The sequence below is a fragment of the Diuraphis noxia genome, unplaced genomic scaffold (assembly GCF_037042655.1).
Source record: "Diuraphis noxia isolate RWA-SAM2 unplaced genomic scaffold, SU_Dnox_SAM2 contig0003, whole genome shotgun sequence".
NCBI lineage: Eukaryota > Metazoa > Arthropoda > Insecta > Hemiptera > Aphididae > Diuraphis > Diuraphis noxia.
The window spans coordinates 25501840-25525625 of record NW_028301713.1 but is presented as its reverse complement, the minus strand read 5'-3'; the positions used below and the strand labels follow the sequence as shown (position 1 = coordinate 25525625).

Genomic DNA, 23786 nt, shown 5'->3' with positions numbered 1-23786 from the left:
TTAAATATTTACGTATTATAAGTATATGATACATGTTTTTCGCCGAGAACTGAACATGTAATTAAATTCATATCATACATATATAAGTACTAAATTATAAATTAGCTAAGACTTTTCAGATAGTATATTTTAACAGCCACAGAAAGTATAAGTACCTACAAGTTTTTCCTGGTTATAAGTATTTCATAATATTTTGTTGTTTCAAATGCAATTCGACTGTTTTCTTTTTTTTTTTTTTACCTATGCACTAACCTGCCAGGTATTTTGTAGCTAATTTTCAAAATAAAAAGTTCCAATCAAAAACATAAATCCGTATAATATTTATTTGTACATAGAATTTATTATTTTATCTAATATAATAATATGTATATTTTTATACACGGTAACAATATCACAGTTATACAATTATTTTCAAATAACATTAAGCTAAAAAAAAAAAATGCATTATAATTTATTCCTTATATAAATAATAAAAATTGTTACATAACCGCTCAACGTAAATAATTCATACAAAACATATTATTACGATATACCTACGAGTATTATGTACAAAAACTATCATTATTGTACCAACGTCATTATACAGTTTTGTGTCGGATCCAGGTTAGGTTATGTTTCTACGGGATATCAGTTATGTTGTCTGATTGTGAGGTGATTGTTGTAGCCAAAATGGAAGTGTAGTTTGTTAAGAAATTTCTCCATTAAAATAGGGCTATTACAGCAATCCTGCAGTCTCGAATCCGATCGGTTGTGAAGTGTATGCAGCACCAAATAGATTTGGAGATTAATCTGATTTATATGGCATTCGCGTTCAATTGATATAGATGAATGGAGTAACCCTAAAGTTCGATTAAAGCCTTTGATTGACTGTAGACCGAATTTTATGGCGCATGGCACGTCATTATAAATAAAGAAAAAAAGTATACCTAACCTACGAACCTGTCTTATATTCAGGATGATTCATCAAACATTCCCATCCCTATTCTTTCTTCCGATTTATGTATTTCTATATCTGCACATTTTTCGTCAAACACTCTTATAAAGCGTCCTGTACAGAAATATCGAATGAGACATGTATTAAGTATGCTGATTTCACAAAAAATTTTAAAATAACTCAGCGCTTTAAAGTGTAATTAAAAATAAGGATAAATGTTTTTTCTGGTCTTGTGTTTCGTTGTAAACGATATAGTGATGAAATCTCAGGACTTATTATTGCATGGATCCGTTTGTCCGCGCATTCGACCGGAAACCCGAATAAGCGGTGATCGAGAACCGTTCGTGCGAGGGTGGAGGTGGACAAGCACCAGGACGGCAATATGATCGGAGAAACAATTATTTTAATAACGATAATGTATATAGTGGTGATTATGCGTTGTAAAAAAGCTCTCGTGGAAACCGGCTGAAAACGTTTATAATATATATTTGTTTATAACTATTTTGTCCTATACGACTGTACACTACGCTGTATAATACGGTTTATAAATAAATAAATTGTCTTATAATATCATACCACAGCCGGGCCGACCGTTTGCGTTTCACTCGATTTCGCCCGTGGAATGGTTTTCGATTTTCAAAAACAGTCTTTGCTTGATCGTAGAACATTTTTTTTTTTTTTTTTTTTTAACTGATTGAAAATGTCTCATAAATCGGTCTTTAGTTTTGGCAAAATTTACGAATTCGGATCGCGTCCAGAATCTAGAACGTAGATCGCAACACGGCCGTCACACCCGTTGGCGTCATATCATGAAACAATAATTTACGTTTACTTGATTATGGTACAAATGTATGAGTATAGATAGTAATATTATTAATCAATGACATTATGTTCTACGCGCTCTATTAATAATATTATATTATGTATAAAGTATGTACAGTGACGCGACCACCCACCGCCGCGCATTAATAAAGTGTATGGCGATATCGCATCAGCGGTGGGTGGCGGGTCCGGACGATTGCTGGTGGATCGGTGCCGGGCACGCGAATATCATCAGAACTGATAGCACTTCGGCAGAGCGGGCAAGTACAGCGCGCCGTTGTAGAACTGTTTGCGCGTCTCGTGCCAGGACATGACGGAAGCCGCGCGGAACGGGTCCGTCACGCAGGCTTTGCACACGCTGGCCACTTTCATCACCTCCCACTCGGCCGGTTCGCGGTTCCGGTCATGCGGACCACCGCCGTTGGACCGAGCGTTCCGGGTGGCGGTGGTGGTGACGTCGACTACGGCAGTGACCGGAGTGTCGTCGGACACCGACTGCAGGAACAGCGGAATCCAACTTCGTTTGGAACGGACCAGGCTGCGGCGGCGGTTGTCGTCGCGCTTGTCCAACAAGTTGACGCGGAACGTCTCGTCGGCGTGCGGCGCGTCGTAGAAGTCGTACAGGCCGCCGTCGAACAGCGGTAGTTGCGGCGCCGGTGGCAGTTGCGGAAGATGCAGCGGAAACGATGACGGTTGCTGCTGCGCCGGGGCGGTGGAAGTGGGCACCGCAACTCCGGGCACGCGCTGACCGTTGGCGAACCCACCGCCGTGCGCCAAATGCGGTGGCCGGGTGGCCTCCGGGGCCGGGGGCAGTGTTGGCGGTGCCTCGGTTTCAGCCTCGTCCACAGTCTCGTCGTACCCGTGATGGAAGTTGTGCACGTGATGGTGCTTGTGGTTGTTGTATGCCTTGCCCGCGGTCAGCGCCGCCTTGTACAGCGACACCAGAGTCAACTCTCCCGAGAACGCCGGATAGTGGACGGCCAACGCTTGATCTAGGTACTCCCGTCCGCTGATGGCCACGCCGCCACCCTTTATTTTCTTGCCGGCCATCTACCAAAAAAAAAAAAAAAAACGAAAATATATTAAAACTTTAAGTCAAACTGCGATCATTACGTTGGTACAATCGATCATCAGATCTGTTTCCGCTGCGGGGAGTAATCCGGAATCCGAACTTTCCAAAATCGTTTTCCGGACGACGAACGAAAAAAATAAAAGCTCACATCATTAAAGTCGTTAACCCTGCACCCGATTACCCTGCCGCTACTAAACTATATAATATAATTCCCCCCCTTCCCTATTCACGCCGCGCTAGGAATTTATTTTAATGTCTGTATTTCGTCCACTGATAGAAGATAAATTACGTCGGAAGACGAATCAGACATCGATTCTCGTATTAAAACGTTATTCACTCGGAAGATGATTCTTCGATTTCTTAAACTTTTCATTATTCTATTGGTTCCGGAATATTCATCACTTTTCAATATATAATATACCGGATGATCCAATAATTATCGTAAGAATCGCGTTATTTCCAAAAAACTATTTAAGTTTTTAATATTAATTTTGTAATTTTTTAAAGATATTTTATATTTTTTTTTATTGATGACATACAATTTCAATTCTTTTTTTCTAAAATAGTACATTTTTTTTAATACTTTTATGTACATAAAAATTGAATTTTGAGTTTTAACTATCTTCAGTTTAGAATTTATGTGATATAGGTATACCCTACAACGTTAGTACAGTATACCCTACAAAATGTTCCACTACCCCACCCACCTGTATAAACTTTAACTAGTTATTAGTTATAATTAATTAAGTATTTGTCCAACTTTTATTTTTATAAGCCAGATTATTCCGAGTACCATTTGTTCTTCGGAATAATGAATAAAAATATAAGTTGTCATCGAAAGGAGTAACAGATCTTGAAAAAATGACACACAATTGAGCAATTAAACCACATAGAATCGTGTAAAATAAATAAAGAGAAACTACCTACAACGTTAGTGTTTTCTGAAATGAAGAGCGTCTACGTTAAATGGATCATTCCGTATGCACGTTTAGTCGTTTTCAGTAGATAATGGCGTTAATAACTTTATTTTTTTTTTTTGTATTTCGCAACGGATTTGATTTATTACAATCCTGAAGTCTTATGTACACCGAACAACAATAATAATATCATTAATATCGGAAATCATAAACCACCACAACTGTTAAAACGAACCTGCTTTTGGTTGCGCCACGTTCAATTTCCGCACAACGGTGCGGATGTTCAAGAGATAAATTTCCGGCGTTTGAGCAAATATCAATACCGCGTTCCGCAACTGACCCTAATACTACGTTAGATATATAACATACTTTCGATAACCCTAATAATAATAAAACACACTTAACCTTAGACCAGTCCCTTCTTGTCATATACATAATTATGCACCGATAAAATATTATATTGACGATTAAACGCGCTCGCACTACCATTTACGTTGTGATATTTTACATACGTGCGGCAAATATTTCTTGTTTTTGAACACTATGGTATTCATTTATTGTTTAGTATGTAGTTAAAAAAATCAACAGTCGATTTGAAAAATGTTAAATTATTAACCTAAAATCGAAAGTAACAATATAATAATATTACTATGTTGTTATAGATAATTGTTATTATCCTACATAATAATATTATGTGGAGGAATATTTTATTTCAAACATTTTAATTTAATATTAAAATACAATAAAATATAATATTCTATATTGTTATAATAATATTTATCGCCAGGTATTAGACCGAATAGTCAGTTTACGTCAGATTACTGCAGTTTGTAGATCAACAATTTAATATTACCAGACCTTATAGTGATGAGTGATAACCAACGGTCATTCGTATAATACTGTGACAGACATGTTAGTTACGGTTTAAAGCTTCAACTCTTATGAAAATCGATTTTTTTCTCTATAATCATTTAATATGTCATAATATATTTTATAATTATTACACCAGCGCTCAACTCTGGCGACTGCAATCTATATTATTATCATAGCTTTTAATAGTGTTTTACTGAAATGAAAGTTATTATTTTTTATCTGTCGTCGAATTCATTCACGCGAACACGACTGTTAAAAAATAACGATGTTTTCAATTTTACTTTGACTCCGTGTACGAGTTTTTTTTTTAGCGCAAGTCTGAATCACATGCCTTACGAATTAATTTTCGTCAACAGGGATTTATATTCACGTCATTAAGGTATATAACTGGATTAAGGCAGCTGCTTTCAACGCATTACGAGTTCATTGATATTATTACTATACTTATATTTCTTGTTAAGATTATTTCAACAGCAAGTATATAAAAGCGTATAATTAAAATAACAATTTTTAGCACTCTATAGTTGAATAATTAATATTGCAATATTATGTGGAATACGTCAATGTTATAGAATAAACTTTACGCATTTGTCTTCATCGTCACCTCTGCGGTGGCCTCATCAGTTTTATTATTAAATTCCAGTAGATGTCTTATTATCGTTTAGAATGAGACATTCATCACTCTTTGCGGGTAATATAATTAGTTCGGTTTTGTCATTTTAACGATTTTCGGCGTCAACGTCCCGTATAGTTGTTAATTGTGCTTTCGGTCACAAAATTGTATAATATTAAACATCAGATTACTTATATATAATATACATACTAAAAGCAGAGAAAAAAAAGATGATAAATAGATTGAGTAAAAAGCAAGAAACCGCGCGCGTTGTGAAAGGCCACTTGCCGCAACACTATCCAACGACGACGATGGTTCAAAAATAATATATCATACCTCGAGGTAAAAAAAAAAAAAAAAAAAAATGAATTGCAGCTTTTCAAACGTCGTCGTCGTCGCAGTCGCTTTTAATAATAATAATATGATACATATTATGTTTGTGACGTGTACTGTACGCTGTACGCACAGTGGTGTTTGACCGGTGTTTAAACGAATACAGATAAAATATATCAATATACGCGGGACGATTTTAGTCAGGCGGAAGTGATCTTATTGTCGGGTAAACATTTTTCACCGGATGAGGGTGGTAAAGTCTAAGGATATCCACGCCTGTATATCCGCAGGAGCTCATCTCATGTATGCTCGCTGCGTAAACACGTGATGCTTGTGTTATAGGTATACCTATTATATACGAGTAAAAAACTGTACATCCGTTCAATAATATGCGTCTTGTTAATACACGGCGGAAGCATTTCTAGAAATATAGTATTCGAAATACACCGAATACGCGCTTACACTAATATTTACTAGCCTACACATATGTACATATTATGCGACTATTTCGAGTTTACTTTACGTTAAAATATATGGCTAATAATTTAAAAAGAAGACATATAAACCGCCCTGCAGTTCTTCTGGAAGCGACACTCGTGTGCAGGCAACCGTTATATGGTTATAAAGAAAGTAACAGTGGTCCACAAACTATATTTTTCTATTACAATATGGATTATAGTTTGTAGACCACTTTTCTTTTTTTTAAACCGTAATTTTTTTTTCGAATGTCGTCCACCATTCAGTTTTATCTATTATACGTACCTATATGTATAAACCCGTCTTGCAGGTTGTACACGATTATTGACGAACGTATAATGGAAAACGATTTGACGGTTCGAGTGACAGCAATATTGCAGTAAACAAGAGTGACTTTTTCAACGAAAGTCTGCAAAACTATTGCGCACATTAAAGTGAGTGTGTCACTTTTGCAGAAAAAGAAATCTTTACGTATAATGTTATAAGCGAGCGCATATCGTCGTACGGATGTCCGTAAACCGTAATCCGTCTTCGTATTACGAAAATCAAGTAACATCACATATCAAATAAATGTCCGAGATTCAAAAACTATCGAAAAATAAGCTGCACATACCTAATTCACTTGGGGAAACACTACAACCAGATCAAATGTCAATAACATCATCAATTTCTTAAAAGAAAAAATAGAGTCATACAAGCACTTATCACATCCTAAAATATATGTAAGTAATTACAAAGTAAATTGGAACTAATTTTGGCCTAACGACAGCCGATGTAACTATATGATCAAGAAATAAATAAATAAATAAGAATAATATGCTAATAATAATATGGAACACAATGCTGCTGAATCGATACGACTCGAACCGACTGTAAACGCACGCAAAACTGCAGCGCGATGCAAAAATTTACATCGAAATTTGAAGACTTCAATGCCTATCGTGGTATAGTCATCAATTTCTGTTCGTACTGACCACGAATACTCACACACATTCCACGCTATACGCACAGTCAGGCATTCGTACTTAGGCAATCTTAGGTATAAAATATCATAATATTTAATTATTCTAATAGATTCTTGGTCGATGACTTGGAAGTTTTTCCTGGGCGATGGGCTTTTTTTGGCCCATTCCCAAGCTGATTGGAAAGTATTATATTGTCTTGTATGGCGTAATAGTTATATTGATTGGACTTTGTGAATTGAATTGTTTTCAAGAGTTGTAAAATAAATCTCAAATCGCCGATCGTAAAGCTGCACTGGTAAAAAAAACTTTACGGGATCCGTAGAACATCGCCAGTGGTATAGACAAATCGTCGCGATCGTCGGTGATTTGTGTTTTTGGATTTTGATAAGGAGCGATTAACGTATCGATTTTACATTTATATTTGTTTTTATTTTTGTGTATAAATATACGTCTTTTTCCAGTAAAAAAATGCTCTGATCGATATCATTGAGGGAGGTCTCTGATAGAAAATTGTATCTTTATATACTTTATCCTTAATATACTAGGCCAAAAATAGAAATATCCGAGTACTCTTTTTAATATAATCTGGAGATGAAAGATATGAAAATTTGTGAATTCAAATAATTGTTTTTGTTAAATTTAATATAATTACCAAAAACTAGACCGTCTCTGTTCTGAACCTATCCGTTTTCTAACAGTAGTTCATTATTTAATTGAAATTTGACTCATCCATTACCTACTTACAGCAACGACGTACTATCTATACCTATTTTACAACCTTTTTTCGTAAGTCCGATAATTTATTTATTTTTTTTAGTTTTTTAGTTTTAATAAATCTTATCTGTACAACAAATATATTGCATTTTGTTATAACATCGTTTCGTGGAAAAAAAAAATACAAAACTAACAGTACGAGCACTTTGTACATACCTAACATAGGTTCAGCGTTGGTTCACTTGCTGCTCACAGTAATTATTCGTTACTATTAAATGTGTTTGCACTCACGATCATAATTATTTTAAATCGTGGAAAGAATAATTTTGTGCGCTCGAACTTTAGAAGTTGTTTTTTCAATCATGTTGGAACGGATAAATAATATATTATATTATGTCGAGTATACATCGAGTAAAACTTTTAATTTTCATTTTATTTCTACATTATTCAATAATGCATTAAGTAACCAAAAATTAATTATATTTATAACATCTGGTATAGCAACTGTACAAAGCTGTAATTGTTAAATTTGCAAAAAAGGGGGTACAGCGTGCCATTAATGACTTATTTGTTCTCAAAGTTATATATCATAATTAAAATAGCTAAGCACACCATAAACAAGTATATGCAATAATTTTTTTTCAGTTTTTCCTTTGCTTTCAATACTTTACCTACCCACCTATACCTGCACATAAAAGCATTTTAATTTCTGATTAAATACGAACGGTAGTATTATAATGATAGATATCAACGATCAAACGATTAAGTTATGTACATAATATAACGTGTAATAGTTTTTTGTTTTCATCTCAGTTCTGGTATTAAATGTATTTTATCAAAAGGTTTTCATGCTTGTAAAAAAAAAATATTTCAAAGGCATTTTTAAGGTTAGCTACTGTAAGGTTATAAATTATAATTAATTAAAATCTTCTATGAGTTTTATTTAAAAAGAAAATCTTTTTCTCCCATAAGAAGAACCTAAAAAAGTGTCCATTAAACCTGCGAAATTGTTTTTTCTTTCATCACAATTGGCCGGCCGGAGCAGACAGAAGAACAACGGCGAAAACCATTCGATGCGAAAACAATCAATTTCAACAATGTCTATAAACGGAAACTAAAATCATATCCGGTTGGACGGTCAAAATTATACGTTTTGCTTTTCAAACATTGCACGGAGATTACCGTTATAACGACTATCGTTGACCAAATTCTAATCTCAAAGCAATGAAGCTAATAATTTTGTGGAACTTCTATTAACATCAAAGTACTTACGGTCGTTATAAGAGCAAAGGACATTTTGACAAATTATTTGAAAAAACCATATTGAATGAACATCTGAGAGATGTTTGCCTATGTTAGTTGTTAAGCACGGGACCACTTGCGTTCCACCGTGTCAAGGCCAAACGCTCTATCTGAATAACCAGGCAATGAATATTTATGATTGGATGGTAATTTATTAATTATAATAACGTTTACACATAATGGTACACCATTTACTGACTGTTACTGACTAAACGTATAATATAATATCATATTTTAAAAAATATAATATATTTATAGTGCCGATAGGTTTACCCGTAACTCATACCTTCTTATCGAAAAATTGGAAAGAGCAAATATTTTTCAACCCGAGCAATAATAATAATTATTATTATTGGTATAATATGTTATAAAGACGCGGTATCCAAAGATGTACGCGGTTAAAAATATCATCATATTCGTCGTGGTCTCGCGATCGTATAACGACGGAAATTTCACGTAATATTATTTGTTCTTAAGAGTCGCTAAAAATTATTACGGGCGTCTGCTGTGTTTTTTGTCATTTTTTTTTTAGTTTCCCTACAGCCGTTACTCGAACGCAATTATATCAACGAAATCTACCCACACATGTTGTAACTCACCAAGTTGTAGAATCCTCTGCCAACTCTCTCGGAATTGATCCACAGCTGCCACTCGCCCGTGTGACCGTTCCACGACTGGCACACATGGTACCATTTGAACAACTTCTCCGGGTAATTAATCCTGTAAATTGTGTGTCCGTTGATGGCCAGCGAGTAGTAGGTCTTGTCGGGCTTGTTCTCGATCCATGAATATATGACGCGGGGCTTACCGGGATCTATGTGCACGAAAACAAACAAAACCTTGAACGGAGGAAAAATAATATACCTATGTCGTTTGTACGATAATATGCGTTGTTAACAGTGGATATTGCGAAAACCCGATAAGCTCTCAAATATTACAAGTATTATTGGTCGTTTTACTTCACGCTGTCCGCTAACATAATCGTCTAGTATGTTTTTATGCATAGAAATTCGAAATTTGGGTTTGACGATGAGATACGTTTGTATTAAATCTGAATAGGATATTTAAACGACTATAGGTTTATCGCGGATGTTAATAATTATATTTTCTTTGATGATGCAATAATTCATATTAGGTACGTAACCTAACACCAACCCGAACCGTCTCACGAAAATTATATTATATTTTCATATAAATATACATAATATAGTGATCCGTATTTAACGCTAAGACACTCGATAATATTTGAAAAAACTAACATTATTCTTTTTTTTTAATCTTATAGAAATCTTTTCAATAAGTAATTGTTATCTTAAATTAATGTTTTCAGTATATGTATCTCTGTAAGTGTGCAGAATTTACTATTCAAAAACTAATTTTTTTTTTAGGTGAAAATCGAATTCCGTTCAGATTCTCTTGTCATAATATTATTAACGTGTAATGTTACGAAAAAACGAGAAATACTGTTCAAAATTTTTTTTCAGAATTATTATAAATCACATTTAAAGTCTTCCGTTAATATTCTTTGGTATTTATTATGTGTAGTGTATCGGTTTTTCAAACTATTCATTTTTCCATCAAAAATACTGAGCTCGAATTTAATAAATTGAGCCGCTCGGATATTCAGAAACCTCCCATCGGCATTCTCATAAAAAGTTACCTACTCGGAAGCGGCCCAGGATGGATTTATAACGGCATAGTTTTATTTTACTAAACGTCGTAATAAACTCGATTTATTGTAATTTATATCATTCGTCTTTGACGACTTACAGTGCATCTTTTACGATGTCGTATTTTTTAGGATCCCGTCGTCGCCACGTCGTAACAACTATACTTTGAGAAAAGGTCGGGATGAAAATAAAAATTATTATGTTATATTGAAAAAAATAGGCAACAGAGTCACATAATCGGTTAGACATTTTTTTTTTTTTTTCATATAACCGAAATATAAAAACAGTGCACAATACAATAATATTACTGTCTTGCGGGCTGCATATAGGTACATTATTATACTTACGCGAGTACGAGAATATGGGCTGATCGTGCGTGTAGTTGAAGATGTTGTGCCAGTGGCACAGAGTGAATTCTTTTAAATCCGGGATTTTGGTCTTGTAGACGATGTACTGGAAACAGAAAAAAGTAAAAATCATTGACTATTAATTATTATGACCGTTATTGATATAAAGCGTGCGTAAATCGAGAAGAGTGTTGAAGTCACTATAGATGCGCTCGTCCATGCACATTGACCGGATCAACGAGATTCGCTTACCTGCGGCGATTCGGCGTCTTGGGTGAACACTACTTTGCGCAGTTCACACCTGTCTCGGTGTTTGTCGTGCCCAGGCGATATGTACGGACGCGGAAGTGGTTTTCTGTAGACGGCCGGATGTGACGGAGAGTACGACTTGGGCGAACTCATCCACGTGTACGGCTTGTACCACTTCCAGTTTTCTTCCGAGGTGGTCATCGAACAGCCCCAGACGACCACGAGGGCCATCGCCATCAGTCGGGTCGAAACCATACCGAGAGATTGGTCTGAAAAACAAATTAATATCTCGTAATATAAATAAAACGATAGCTCCTACGATACCTGTTTAAAATACGTTTTAGTTATTTTGGTAACATTGTAATACTATTATATTGCGATTCGGCTGCAATTTAAAACGAAATAAATTGATTTGCATAAATGTACGTATACGCCTATACCCAATACAGTTTATTTTTTGCTACCTATTTTTTTAGTGCCCATACGAGTTTATGCGGTTTTTAACGGGTTTTTTATTTATTGCATTAAATTCCTAGCCCGTTCATGACATCAATAAATAATTTGTACTTCAATATTACGATGATCCTATGATAATAATAATATCGTGAATATGTGTTACAACGGCGTTCTGAATAGGCAATTTGCCTACTCCGGTGCGTAGTAAATTTTACTTTGGCCTAACCAACGAAACGCATATTAGTACCAACTTCACGAATCACGACACAGATTAATACGTAATAATAATAATAAAAAAATAATTACGTTTACCCGGGACTGTTTCAGTGATGCGCGTTCGGATTTAATTTCGTGTGATAGCTCTTTATGCGTTCAAGCATCATGCATGCGGAGACGTTTTATTTTTAGCAACGACAATTTTTTTCCGCCGTCCAAACCTTGCTCGTATAATATTCTGCGTACATTTTTATAATATTTTATCGTAAAAAATGTACGTTTTTAATATGAGTACTATTTGTGTTTTTTCATGTCGGAGCACATTTCATTGTTTTTTAGTGCATAAAGTTGCTGCGGTTCGCGATGACATGTGCAGTAAATATTATTACTATATGCCCATGCCGCATTTAATAATATATTATACATCGACATTGTCCCTGTACAAACGCCGGCTTTTGCTTTTTGTTTTAAAGCGTAATAATATCTAAAATTCTAAAGTTAATATTTGATTCGCCGAAACTATAACATAAGGCGCAAATGTTGCAGCCCCGGGAGGTGAAACTTTCAAAAACATAACCACCCTTTCACCACCATCGCGGTACCAGTTACCACCACTTTTTGCCACGATCCGTTATTACTTCTCTCCAACACAGGAAAATAAACTTAAAACCCTAAACTTCTATTAGGTACTTATAGTAATATAATATATACCTAACTAGTTTCCTCTCTCGGTAATTTCCAACATAAATTTCCGCGAGTGGCATAATTTTTTCATTGCAATATTTTTTCACATAATATATAATATCACTATATACAATGAATATACATAGCTAACGACAATACCAAACTCAACACAAACCTTAAGAACACTAATATTATGTGCGGTACAAACGCACTAAACGCGCGGTCGTATAATATAGCATACTATTCATTGAAATCCTCGCCGAAGTAATTTATATTTATCTTCAGACCCTGTCGACTGAATCAAAACATACTATCAGACGAACAATAATTTTTAAACGCAAAATTTCTAAAAATATTTATTTTTTTCAAAATTACTTATCGCATTTTTTTAAACTTATGATCGTCGTATAACCAACAATTTGTCGGCCAGTTATTGATTTTTTGTTAATAATATTTTCTGTTGATTTAATTTTAAATAAAATATTTAGTAGAAACGAATGAAAATAAAAATAAATCAATCGTAAACATTTCTCTAGGCTTATTGCAATTTTAAAAATAATTTGTATGATGCGTGGTTTTTATACATTCCATATTTGATTATGAAATCATTTTAGTAATGCAATTTTAATATTGCAGTGTATTTTTCTGTTGATTTTGTTATCCGTAAGATCTTACACTTAATAAATGTTATTTTTCCGGCAACGCGAACCAAACTATCTCGAAAGAAGCAAAAAAAAAAACAACGAAAATGTCGGTAAACATTGTTTTAAAACGGGTGACGTCCTTTTTTTAGAATGACAAAAAACCACGTCAAATTAAATAAAAACATTCACAATGCAAACAAAATACAATGATAACGACGACTAGAAAGTATCACCATCGCCATAATAATTGTGTTATTCGAGTATTGTTGCTAAATGTGCTGTAGTCTATGTATAAATTCGATTCCGTGTTGTATCCGCCGTTCGCAAAAAAACAATCAGAATTATTTTCAAACAAAGTTTATAACAATTCGTTAGTGTACAATGGTGTACATTCTTGCCACAATTGCGTGTATTTTAAGTCGTCAAACAATTATTTAAGACCGACATTAATCGATTTCAATTTGTCCTCACCAAACATTAGCACATGCGATTTTTGTCGTTATCCGTTAAATAAAATCATAGTAAAACGTAATGGTTGATATGCTTAAAGCCATTTGAATAATTATTATGTGTTTGTATACGCGCCTAGTATCTATCTGACATTTTTGTTGTAAATAAATAACAGTAGGAAATTACTATACGTTTAATATCACCTAGTTAATTTAGAATAATGATATCCGTTGAAGTTGGATGAGTGTTGGATGATAAATGTTTTGTCAACAAAAATATCATTGTCGTATTGTCAATATTTACATATTATTATGACGTATTTACGTCCGGTTAAAAAAATAAAAATAAACTTAACAGTCAAATATACAGTAAATTATAGTATTAAAATCAAAAAAATCATTTATTACGTCTCTTGAGGTATTTGTTATAAACTTTATAAAAATACAATTTTATTTATCGATCTCCGGTCAATTTGCACGGTAATAATTATAATTTCTAGGATTATTAATCACGCCTTGTCCTTATTCATATTTTTTTAATTTAAATGTCTGCCCATCAAAATCATTTTCAAAAGAGATTTTCCCGTTATTATAACGTAATGACAACTGTTTGGGTACTTTAGTAGCTACTTTTGTGTAACGAAAACTGATTGTAAAACCGGATTTGAAATGAGGTCGGTATATTTTCTTATAATCAAATTTTTTTAAATGTTGATAAATCCAATGATATAAGAATAACATTAAATTACGTTCAGGTGCCAATATAAATCATTACATTTTATATTATAATATATGACGGCCTATATATAGAGTTGCTTGTTTCTAGAGCACACGCGATTTCAAAAAAATGTTGTTGTTGTCGTTGTTTTCTACTATATAATAATATAACGTCAACGCCGCCGTTAAACGCGACCGCGTTAACAGTGTTCATAATATAAATATATTATATACATATGACATGATATGATACTCTCGTCAAACAATGCGATCGTTATTATTGTCGTTATAATATTAAATTCGCACATCAGAGACAGATTTTATTTTGACAAGCGTTTTGGTGGTCGCTCATAAATCATACCGTTGTTCTACATAATATCAAATATTCCTGTCATTATTTGAACGCGAATATCGTTTGCATAATATTGTATTGCTATACATAGATAAGATTTATATATATATATATATATTATGTATGTATGTATGTATGTATGTGATTTTATATGTTTATATAGGATTCTTCCGTAATCCTTTTGATGTGTCGCGTTAGACAATGACTTTTCACACGTTTTGTTAATGACGCGCATTGCTGCGAAGAGCGCGTATTTTATTTCTTTTCAAAACTGCTACTACCTATTTAGTATTATATAATGCGCACAGAAACTGTATTGTTTGATCGTGAATACAATATGACGGTATTTCGTTTTTAAAAGTGCTTGTTAAAAAAAAAAAAAATCAGAAACAAAAATTCACTCGAATTCTACTATACAAAAAAATGAAAACGTTTTGTGCATTTTTGAATGCTTCGTCGCTTAAATATTATTATTACTATTATTTTTTAAAGAACATCTCATCTGCGAACTGCGTTTGTGTGTAAAGCCTGCGCGCAACGATGTATAAAATACGATTAAAAACAATATGTTTAGCATTTAAAACGTTGTTTTAAACCGTCGTACACCTAACCCTACCGATCTGCACACGGCTACACAATGTAACATTATGATGTTATTGTAAATAGCTATAATTTATGCATGGTATAGTATATTAATCTCACGATTAGCTGGACGAACTAATGAGTTAATAATTTTATTTAAATTTATGTACCATAACTTATTACTGTTGTAGCTGTATGTGATTATAATAATTAATGATATTATACCCAATATCATAACAATATTAGAGTTAGGATTTCATCGCATTATGTCATAATGTATTTCCATCTATGGTCGAAATAGGTATATATAATTGATTAGTGGTGGTCAGTGATGTTCGCGATTTAGCTCGTACTGAATCCAGTAGAACGACGATAATTGTTTTGCATATTTTTGCATATTTCTTTAATCAAAGCGGATATTATAATTGAATTATATTTCACTCGAAATACATGTCATATGATCGTGTAATATATCTTAATCTGAATGCATATAATATTGGAAATATTACATATTTCGAGTTTTTAAATATATTATTTTATTCAACAATTATATTATTATTGTAGTGCAAGATCGTATATTCTTCTAAAATAACGGATATGTTGTGTAATAATTATCAATCGTTTAATTATTTCTCTTAAATGTGATTTACTATTAATTATTATTATGAACTGACGTCACTTCCGGTTATATCGAGTAAAAGATGATATTTTATCTTAGGATTGTTTTATGGACTATCCCATGATAGCTGTTATAAATTAATTTACTAGTCGTTGGTCGTCGCCGCATTTAACTGCAGTAAATAAGTACGTATAACATTTCATAATAATATCGTGTTCGTGACATTGATACAAACGATTTCAAAGAATACCTATAATATAAAGTTTAAAATTATGAAAATTTCATTGATCAACTTTCTAGCGAAATTTTCAAAACTGATGGTTAAAATACTCATTTTAGTTGTTTTCGATCGATATTTATTTATATATATATATATATATGACACATCAATAGAACTATTAAAGTTTGATAGAATTTAAAACTTTTTTTCGTTGCATATCATAAAATCCCTAGTTCCGATTTACGCACGAGACACGTGAAATACGAAAACTATAATATTATATTATCATACGATAACGAATAAAGTATTAATAATAATAATAATAATAATAATTCATGCGGTCAAACGTACTTGAAAACCGTAGTCGTGCATATATGCGAGCGCGTTGAAAGTTTACAAAATATGATCTTCTGAACCAAATGAATAACGTGCAAAAACGTTTAGTACTTTGAGACTCTAAAGTACATACATATGTTTCTTAAGAATAAAAAATTTTAAAATACAAATTTGCCAGGATTGATATTTCTATGTTTTATTCTGTTTTATATTATTATACATTTTTATTATTTGTTTTTTCTATGATCATCAAAAGAAAATAATCAAATATCAAAAGCATAGCATGAAAAATTATAGGTACCGCAATATTTTTCAACACTTTTCATGACATTCAATTCAAAAACAATATACCGACAATCCCAAAACAATTGGTTTTCGGAAATCAAAATCAACACGTTTTTGTTCTAAAAAAAGAATTCTGCTATACCTTGGAGACATTTTATTTTATCGTCTACAATGGTTTCGAGTATGCTTTCAAAAACTAAAATATCGTTGATAGAGTGTTATCCGACGATAATTATTATTAATTTCGTATATTATTCTATTCCATCTATACCTATTTAAATATAATAAATTATAACGACTCATCTATTTATCGGTATGGTTAAAATTATTCTGTGGGTCGAAATTTTATGTAAACTCACGAAAATAAAAAAAACCTGTGAGCTTGTTAAAAAAAAAAAAATTTATTCTGAAAGTACAATACAATGGGATTTAGTGAGATCACTTAATTTTATTATTTTTTTTTTTTATGTATTTATTTTAATATTACATCTATAATAGTTGCGACAAATAGTGTGCCACCGACTCGGATTTACCGGCGTCTGCGCCATATAGGCACGATCTTTTTTAAAACAACTCTCTCGCGCACGTCTGCTGTCCGCCTTAATCGTATAATATTATAATCATGTATAGGTAAGGTATATATAATATAAAAATAAATTGTTTTATTTTACTGTGCTCAAACAAAACGGTATGATAATGTCATGCGATGATATATTATTAATCGCTTATACATCCGTTTCAATTATAATAATAACAGTTACCTAGGTTTATATAACACGACCAGCCACGACGCCCGCGCGTAAGCGAGACGCATATGATATATACTTATACGCAATCGCATTCACCGTAATATATTAATATTATATTATAAATAATTATTGTTTCGCCTATGCATAATATTGTATAGTACACAGCAGCTATTTCGTCAACGCAGGTCCCCTCGCAAACGCCTTTGGAATGTGTATCATAATATTTATCGTGACGTGTGTGGCACGTGGGAATGGGAGAGGAGTTACTGATATAGTTTTATAGGTATAGTCGTGTTGTAATATCCCGCACAGCAGCTAAGGATTAATATTTCTCACTAACTTTTGGATACATTAAAATATTAATATGTTTTCCTGTTTTAGTGTTTTAATCGCTATCATTATGATATAATAATGATATCGTACCGCGAGAGGTTTTTTGTCGACGAAAATTATTCACTGCACGTCTGCAGATATACCCACTCTGCCATAATATTATACAAATATTAACAAGAAAAAGTGACGCCCCCCCCCCTCCAAGGGTACTAAGTAGTGCATTATTGCACTGGTTATGGGCGGATCTCAGATCCCGACAGGGCTCTCTCTAAGAGTATATTATTACGTTTTACGTTTCACCTCGATGTGTTTCATGTCATCTATTATTTTCATCGGAAACGTTTTTATTTATCATATTGCTACAACTATTGCAATTGTGTCCGCTCGAAATCGAATGTGCCTACTTATAATGTTTGAATTATCGAATCCGATATAGATAATATTACATTATCATCATCCACATAGAATGGTGCAGAGATTTTTTCGTAAATGAACCACCAGCACAGTTTAACGGCAAAAATAAGATTTATATAATATTATGAATTATAGAATAGTGATATAATAATAGTATATTTAGTATATACATAACAATAACGATAATAATAATCTAACCAAAGAATTTCGGACGGTTATTCACATATTATATTATTAGCGGTGTGCATAACCGAAACGGATTGTTTTTTGGTTGCTAATTATTATTGTGCTATTATTTTTTTTTTTTATCTACATATTATACGTTCTATTCATTGCCTCCGCTTCACACACAGTCTGTTGCGTGTTGAACAACACAACCATTAAACGTTGTGTTTTTTTTCGGTGTTTTTTTTTCTTATCTACACGCCGACGCGTAAAGATATTTGTGGTTTTATGTGTACTTGTATGTGTGTTTAAATTACGTATATACTATGTGTAATATTACTATCGATATTTTATGTTGTTAATCGCGTCGTATGAGTGTATGCAAAACGATTGGTTGAAGAAACGGACGCGTATTTTTCATGTTTTGTTTACCGCCTCACGCCGTCCGTCGAATCGACAACTATACTATGATGAATAGTAATAATAATTCGAGGATAATTTCACGTGACTGAAGGTGATCGTTTCAAATTTAAACATTGATTTTAGCTAAAAGTGTTTTGAAGTCGCACTTATAACGATTTTTACGATATACATTATTATGTATTATAATAGTTTTGAAGTCGTTGCTAAACATTCGCAAAAAACCGCATGAAAAAGTTGTATATTAAATATTCGAGTTTCGGGTTCACCGGAATGATTTACTCGCGGGTTTTGGTTAGACCCGCTGCTAGGGTGTGCATATTTAAGGTCAGATGAGATAAGTATAGAAGTGGACCGAAATTTCAGGTGGTACCCTCGTGTATAGCAACTCCATGCGCTCGTCTCAACTCTAAATACTAATTATAACACAACTAATAATTATAACTATGTACCTTTATACTCGAAAAAAATATGTTTTGTGTTCCAAAGGTTGTTTTGTAATCGTTGTTTGAAATCAATTTTAAAAAAAAATATATATTTCCACAAACTCTTCAAATCTCTCCTAGAAAATTAGCGTTTATTACCTTTCAAAGAATCGCGCTATACATATAATACGCGTATAGGTAATAACAATATTACAGAAGGAAAAACGTATTACATACAATTTTGTTGTTCGATTTTTTTTTTTGTGTATTTTTTCTATATATATTATATATAAACACTTATAACTCAATAATAATAGTGCACTATTGCGACAAGTGGTTCTATTATTTGTTTCGACGGCCTGCAGTGGTCGCACCACTATTGTCATCTGTCCGGCCGCCGCATTAATAGTCCTCAGTGATAAGAACAATGATATAATAAAAATAACAACAACAACAACAATAATATGATTATATACACCAACCTATTGTGTGGCCCCGATTCATGTCGCGCGTACATAATAATATAGTGTTAATGCATTTCGATTAAGTACGTGATTCGAATGATCATTGGGATTTGTGTGTGACGCAATTCTATAATGGATTTGCTGGCCAATACGACGATGGCAATGTATACCTATAATAGCCGAAAAATAATAATGTAATAACGACAAAGACATGCGCGGACGTGATGCTTGCCCGAGTATATCTATACAGCAGTGGCTCGCGCCCGGGAGATCGGCGGCCAGAATTATTATTATTATTGATACTACGAGCATGTCCGGTTCGCGGCCGATTTTTCTGCGCAGGAACGAGTCGAAATTGTTCGGAAGTCCTGTTCTGTGGAGTTGCGGGGGACAGAGAACACTAAATTTAAATTGTAGTTTTCGTGGCAGGATGATGTGGAAATGTCACAATCGACACTACGACGAAGGCGCACTTCCACTTCCGTCGATTCTATTTTTTTCCACCATTATTTAAAAAAATCTACAAACGGAAACGTATTCATTAGTATATTATGGTATTTTAATTTAATATTATTTTATTTTTGATCGTAATTTATTTGGTTTTTGTAAAACTTTACACGATCGTGTTTTAGTCTAACGTTTCTTTCGATTGGACGTACATCGATTTCTGCGGCTTTTTGAACAATTTTAAAACTAAAATATTTTTGAACAATGCAATTTAGTAAATATTTTTAAATATTTTATCAAATAGAAAAAAAAAAACACAAAACAAAATGATGTAACCTATTTCTGTAATTATTATACAGTATGATTACATTGTATTATACTATTATATTTCATATTGAGATAGCATTTATTAAATAATCGTTGAACACCGAAAAGCGTAATTTGGGCTACTTAAATTCACCAACCTTTTAAACAAGCTAATTTAAAAATCACCATAATAAAGTAGTTTCGAAAACCACTGTAAATGTCAGTTTTAGAAAACGGTTTAGGCCATTAACCACTACAAAAAATATCTTAACACTCTTTTAAAATTTAATTTTTTTGAGAATATTTTAATTTTGTTTACATGCTTACGTTTTCGCCATATACCGTGTTATTCAATATATTTAAAAATACATACCAAGGTGGCCAAATTTCTTAAAAATTAGAATAATACGAAAATTGTGTTTAATCGCTGAACATTTAATAGATACAATTCCTAACTGCTAAATAGTAAAAATATTACACACTCGTGACAAGCTGTAATGATTTATTGAAAAACCAATTATTTGTTATATTTAACGGCAAGTAGAATTATTGTCAACGTTCAAATTAAGCATTGTTATTATGAATAGAACAGTATAAATGATAAATTAGCCTTGGCCTGTAGAGAAACCACATAATTGAATAATCATAATAATGTACAATGAAATCGGTATCATATATATGGTGAAATTACAGTTTCAAAAATTATTAAATACAGCTGCGCATCATGAACCATTTTGATAATTATTTAATTAAATATATTATTTATTTTCTTGCATTCAGAAGAAGAAAAACCCGTTAGTGTTTAACTGACATGCGTTTAGAAAATCGTAAACGTGCTTTCAATTTCAACGTTTTTAAATTGTACGATATAATTACTGTCACTTTAAATTATGTCGATTGAATACATTTTTGGTAAATTATAGTAATTGCATACATATTAAATGTATTTGTATTTTAGTTATTTAAAATAGAAAAACGTATACTCAAAAACAGACAACCATACTTTCCATAAACTAGAAAAGTAGAAATAAGATGGAAATAAATAAAACAAGCTCGAAAAAAAATTATATAAATATGATTGTTTTGTTTTATTCGTAGTAAATTGTATCACTTGACAATATTTATCAATCATAAAATATATTATTATATTGCCTACTAGAATCGATAAATTTATTTTAACATTGATTGGACCATGCAGGATTTAAATTTGCAGGACAAACTTGGTTATAGCAATAAGTAATAACCATGGTAGACGACGATAGAGTTAACGAATCTTTAAACCAAGTGATCCATAAATTTACGATATTAATATTTGAAGAAAAAAAAACCTCCCCGATAAAATGATTTAACCTTTTTTTAACTAAATAGGTTCAAATAAAAATAAATATAAATTTGTTTGTTAGCTAGCTGCGGGTCTCTGCACGTGTCAATTTGTCCACCCTCGAACGAAAATTAGATTTGTATGCCCTATATATACATATGTAATACCTATAGTAACTTAATAATTACGAATATAAAAAAATGCGTAAACGTGATTACGGTTCCATTTACTGGACTGGTGAAGTTTAAAAACTTCCGTTTTACACTTTTCTCGCTGCACCTTTGTATAATAATAATATATATAGGCAGGTACCGTATTGATATTTTTACCTTTGACCCGGTGGGACTTTGAAAGTTTATCGGACTATAATTATTATATTCAATTAGGGACATTCAATGTTTAATTTTATTGAAGAGGTCAAAACCGTGCGGCGGAAATTGAAAAAATGTCACAAAGTGTAAATTGGCGATGACATATTGTAGAGTATGATACAGACCGCGCGCAAAATTAATTAATATTCGAATAGGTAGGTATGTGAAACGTGTTTCAATTTTCATCGAAATCCGTAAGCGCTTGAATATTTGTACGCGTGTTTAATGATGTTTTCCTATCATCGGCTCAGTGTCGACTCCCTACAGGAGACTTTGATATTATTATATTATACGAGACCCAACTCTATATAGTTTTTACCCAGAAAATAGTATAAATTAAAAAAAACAATTAAATAAAAATCCATTAATCTTGATTTAATTTTAGATACTTTACCCGTTGATGCTGCAGATTTATGCAACGTTAACCAGAAGATATCCGTCTTAAGTACCTACCTATAATGTATTTGTGTATACAGACATCGCATAACGGTTGAACGAGTTTTTATGAACCCGTTAAAATATTATTTACATTTTTACAAAAAAGTATATACCTACCTCTATGCAGGGCTGTTGTGTTTTTGGCAAAATCCCATTTAACGATCATTAAATCATTTTTTTTTTCGAAGTATAAATGTGTGTATATGTACGGAATAAGTACCTGCAGCGTAGTTTGTAGGCTTATACATATTATACTTATTGGAACTTCAATTATTATAAGATAAAATATTCATTGTGCTAAAACCGTATTATCGTAACTAACCGGCCGAAAGCGACGAACGCATGATGCGAGAATAACACAAATTGCATTTTTTAAATAATGAGCGCGTTCAAGTCAAAAATAAATATAATAGGTAGACTATATAAAATAAGATCATCTATTGAAAAACTTTGTCTAAAACGAAATTTTACACGTCTAATGGAATATAATAAAATAATTACTACCTACTCATAAGGTTTGAGCAAATCGGCGGTTTATACTTTATATTACATGTGCGGCGTGTTAGGTATATATTATTATACTTTGTAGGACTTACTTTTGTTCGGTTTGGAAGCGTATAGGTATGTTTTGTTTTGATAGGATTTTCGACGTCGCAGGTCTTGACGCGTATTGTTGTACTCTGCAGATCGGCACTAATAAATTGAACGATCGATTTAAAAATTAAAAGAAAAAAATTTGATTTTTTTTTTTAAATACGCTACTCTGAGCGTTTACAAACTGTTCGATGTTATATTGATTACTGTTTTTGAAATATATTATTGCGATAATATATTAATATTATCGGTGGGCAGACGGGTAAATTTATCAGTGGCCGTGAGGGGCGCAACGGACGCGACAACGGTAAACGAGCGACTGAACGTAGTCGTGTTAAACGACTGCAAGACGACGACGACGACGTGTGGTATGTGACGTGCGTGTGAGCCGGCAAAAAAACGTAACCGGACGTCTTTGAGACGTGATGGTCATGTTCAGCTGCGGCGGTGGTTTGGACCGGTCGGAACCGGAATACCGGCGACGACCACTT

The 23786-nt window shown here is 32.9% G+C and overlaps 2 protein-coding genes across 14 annotated transcripts in view; one reads left to right on the top strand and one right to left on the bottom strand.

Moving 5' to 3' along the window:
• LOC107167647 (coiled-coil domain-containing protein AGAP005037) overlaps positions 1–23786 on the top strand; it is a 224868-nt gene that overhangs the window by 79737 nt on the left and 121345 nt on the right. The gene's annotated exons all lie outside the window — the stretch shown is intronic.
• Positions 297–23735, bottom strand: LOC149057132 (uncharacterized). The gene is made up of 5 exons (XM_089222534.1): positions 23298–23735; positions 11292–11557; positions 11040–11145; positions 9622–9836; positions 297–2806 (listed from the first exon to the last, which is right to left on the bottom strand). The coding sequence occupies exons 2-5, from the start codon at positions 11541–11543 to the stop codon at positions 1988–1990; spliced, it is 1392 nt and encodes a 463-aa protein (XP_089078660.1). The 5' UTR covers positions 11544–11557; positions 23298–23735; the 3' UTR covers positions 297–1987.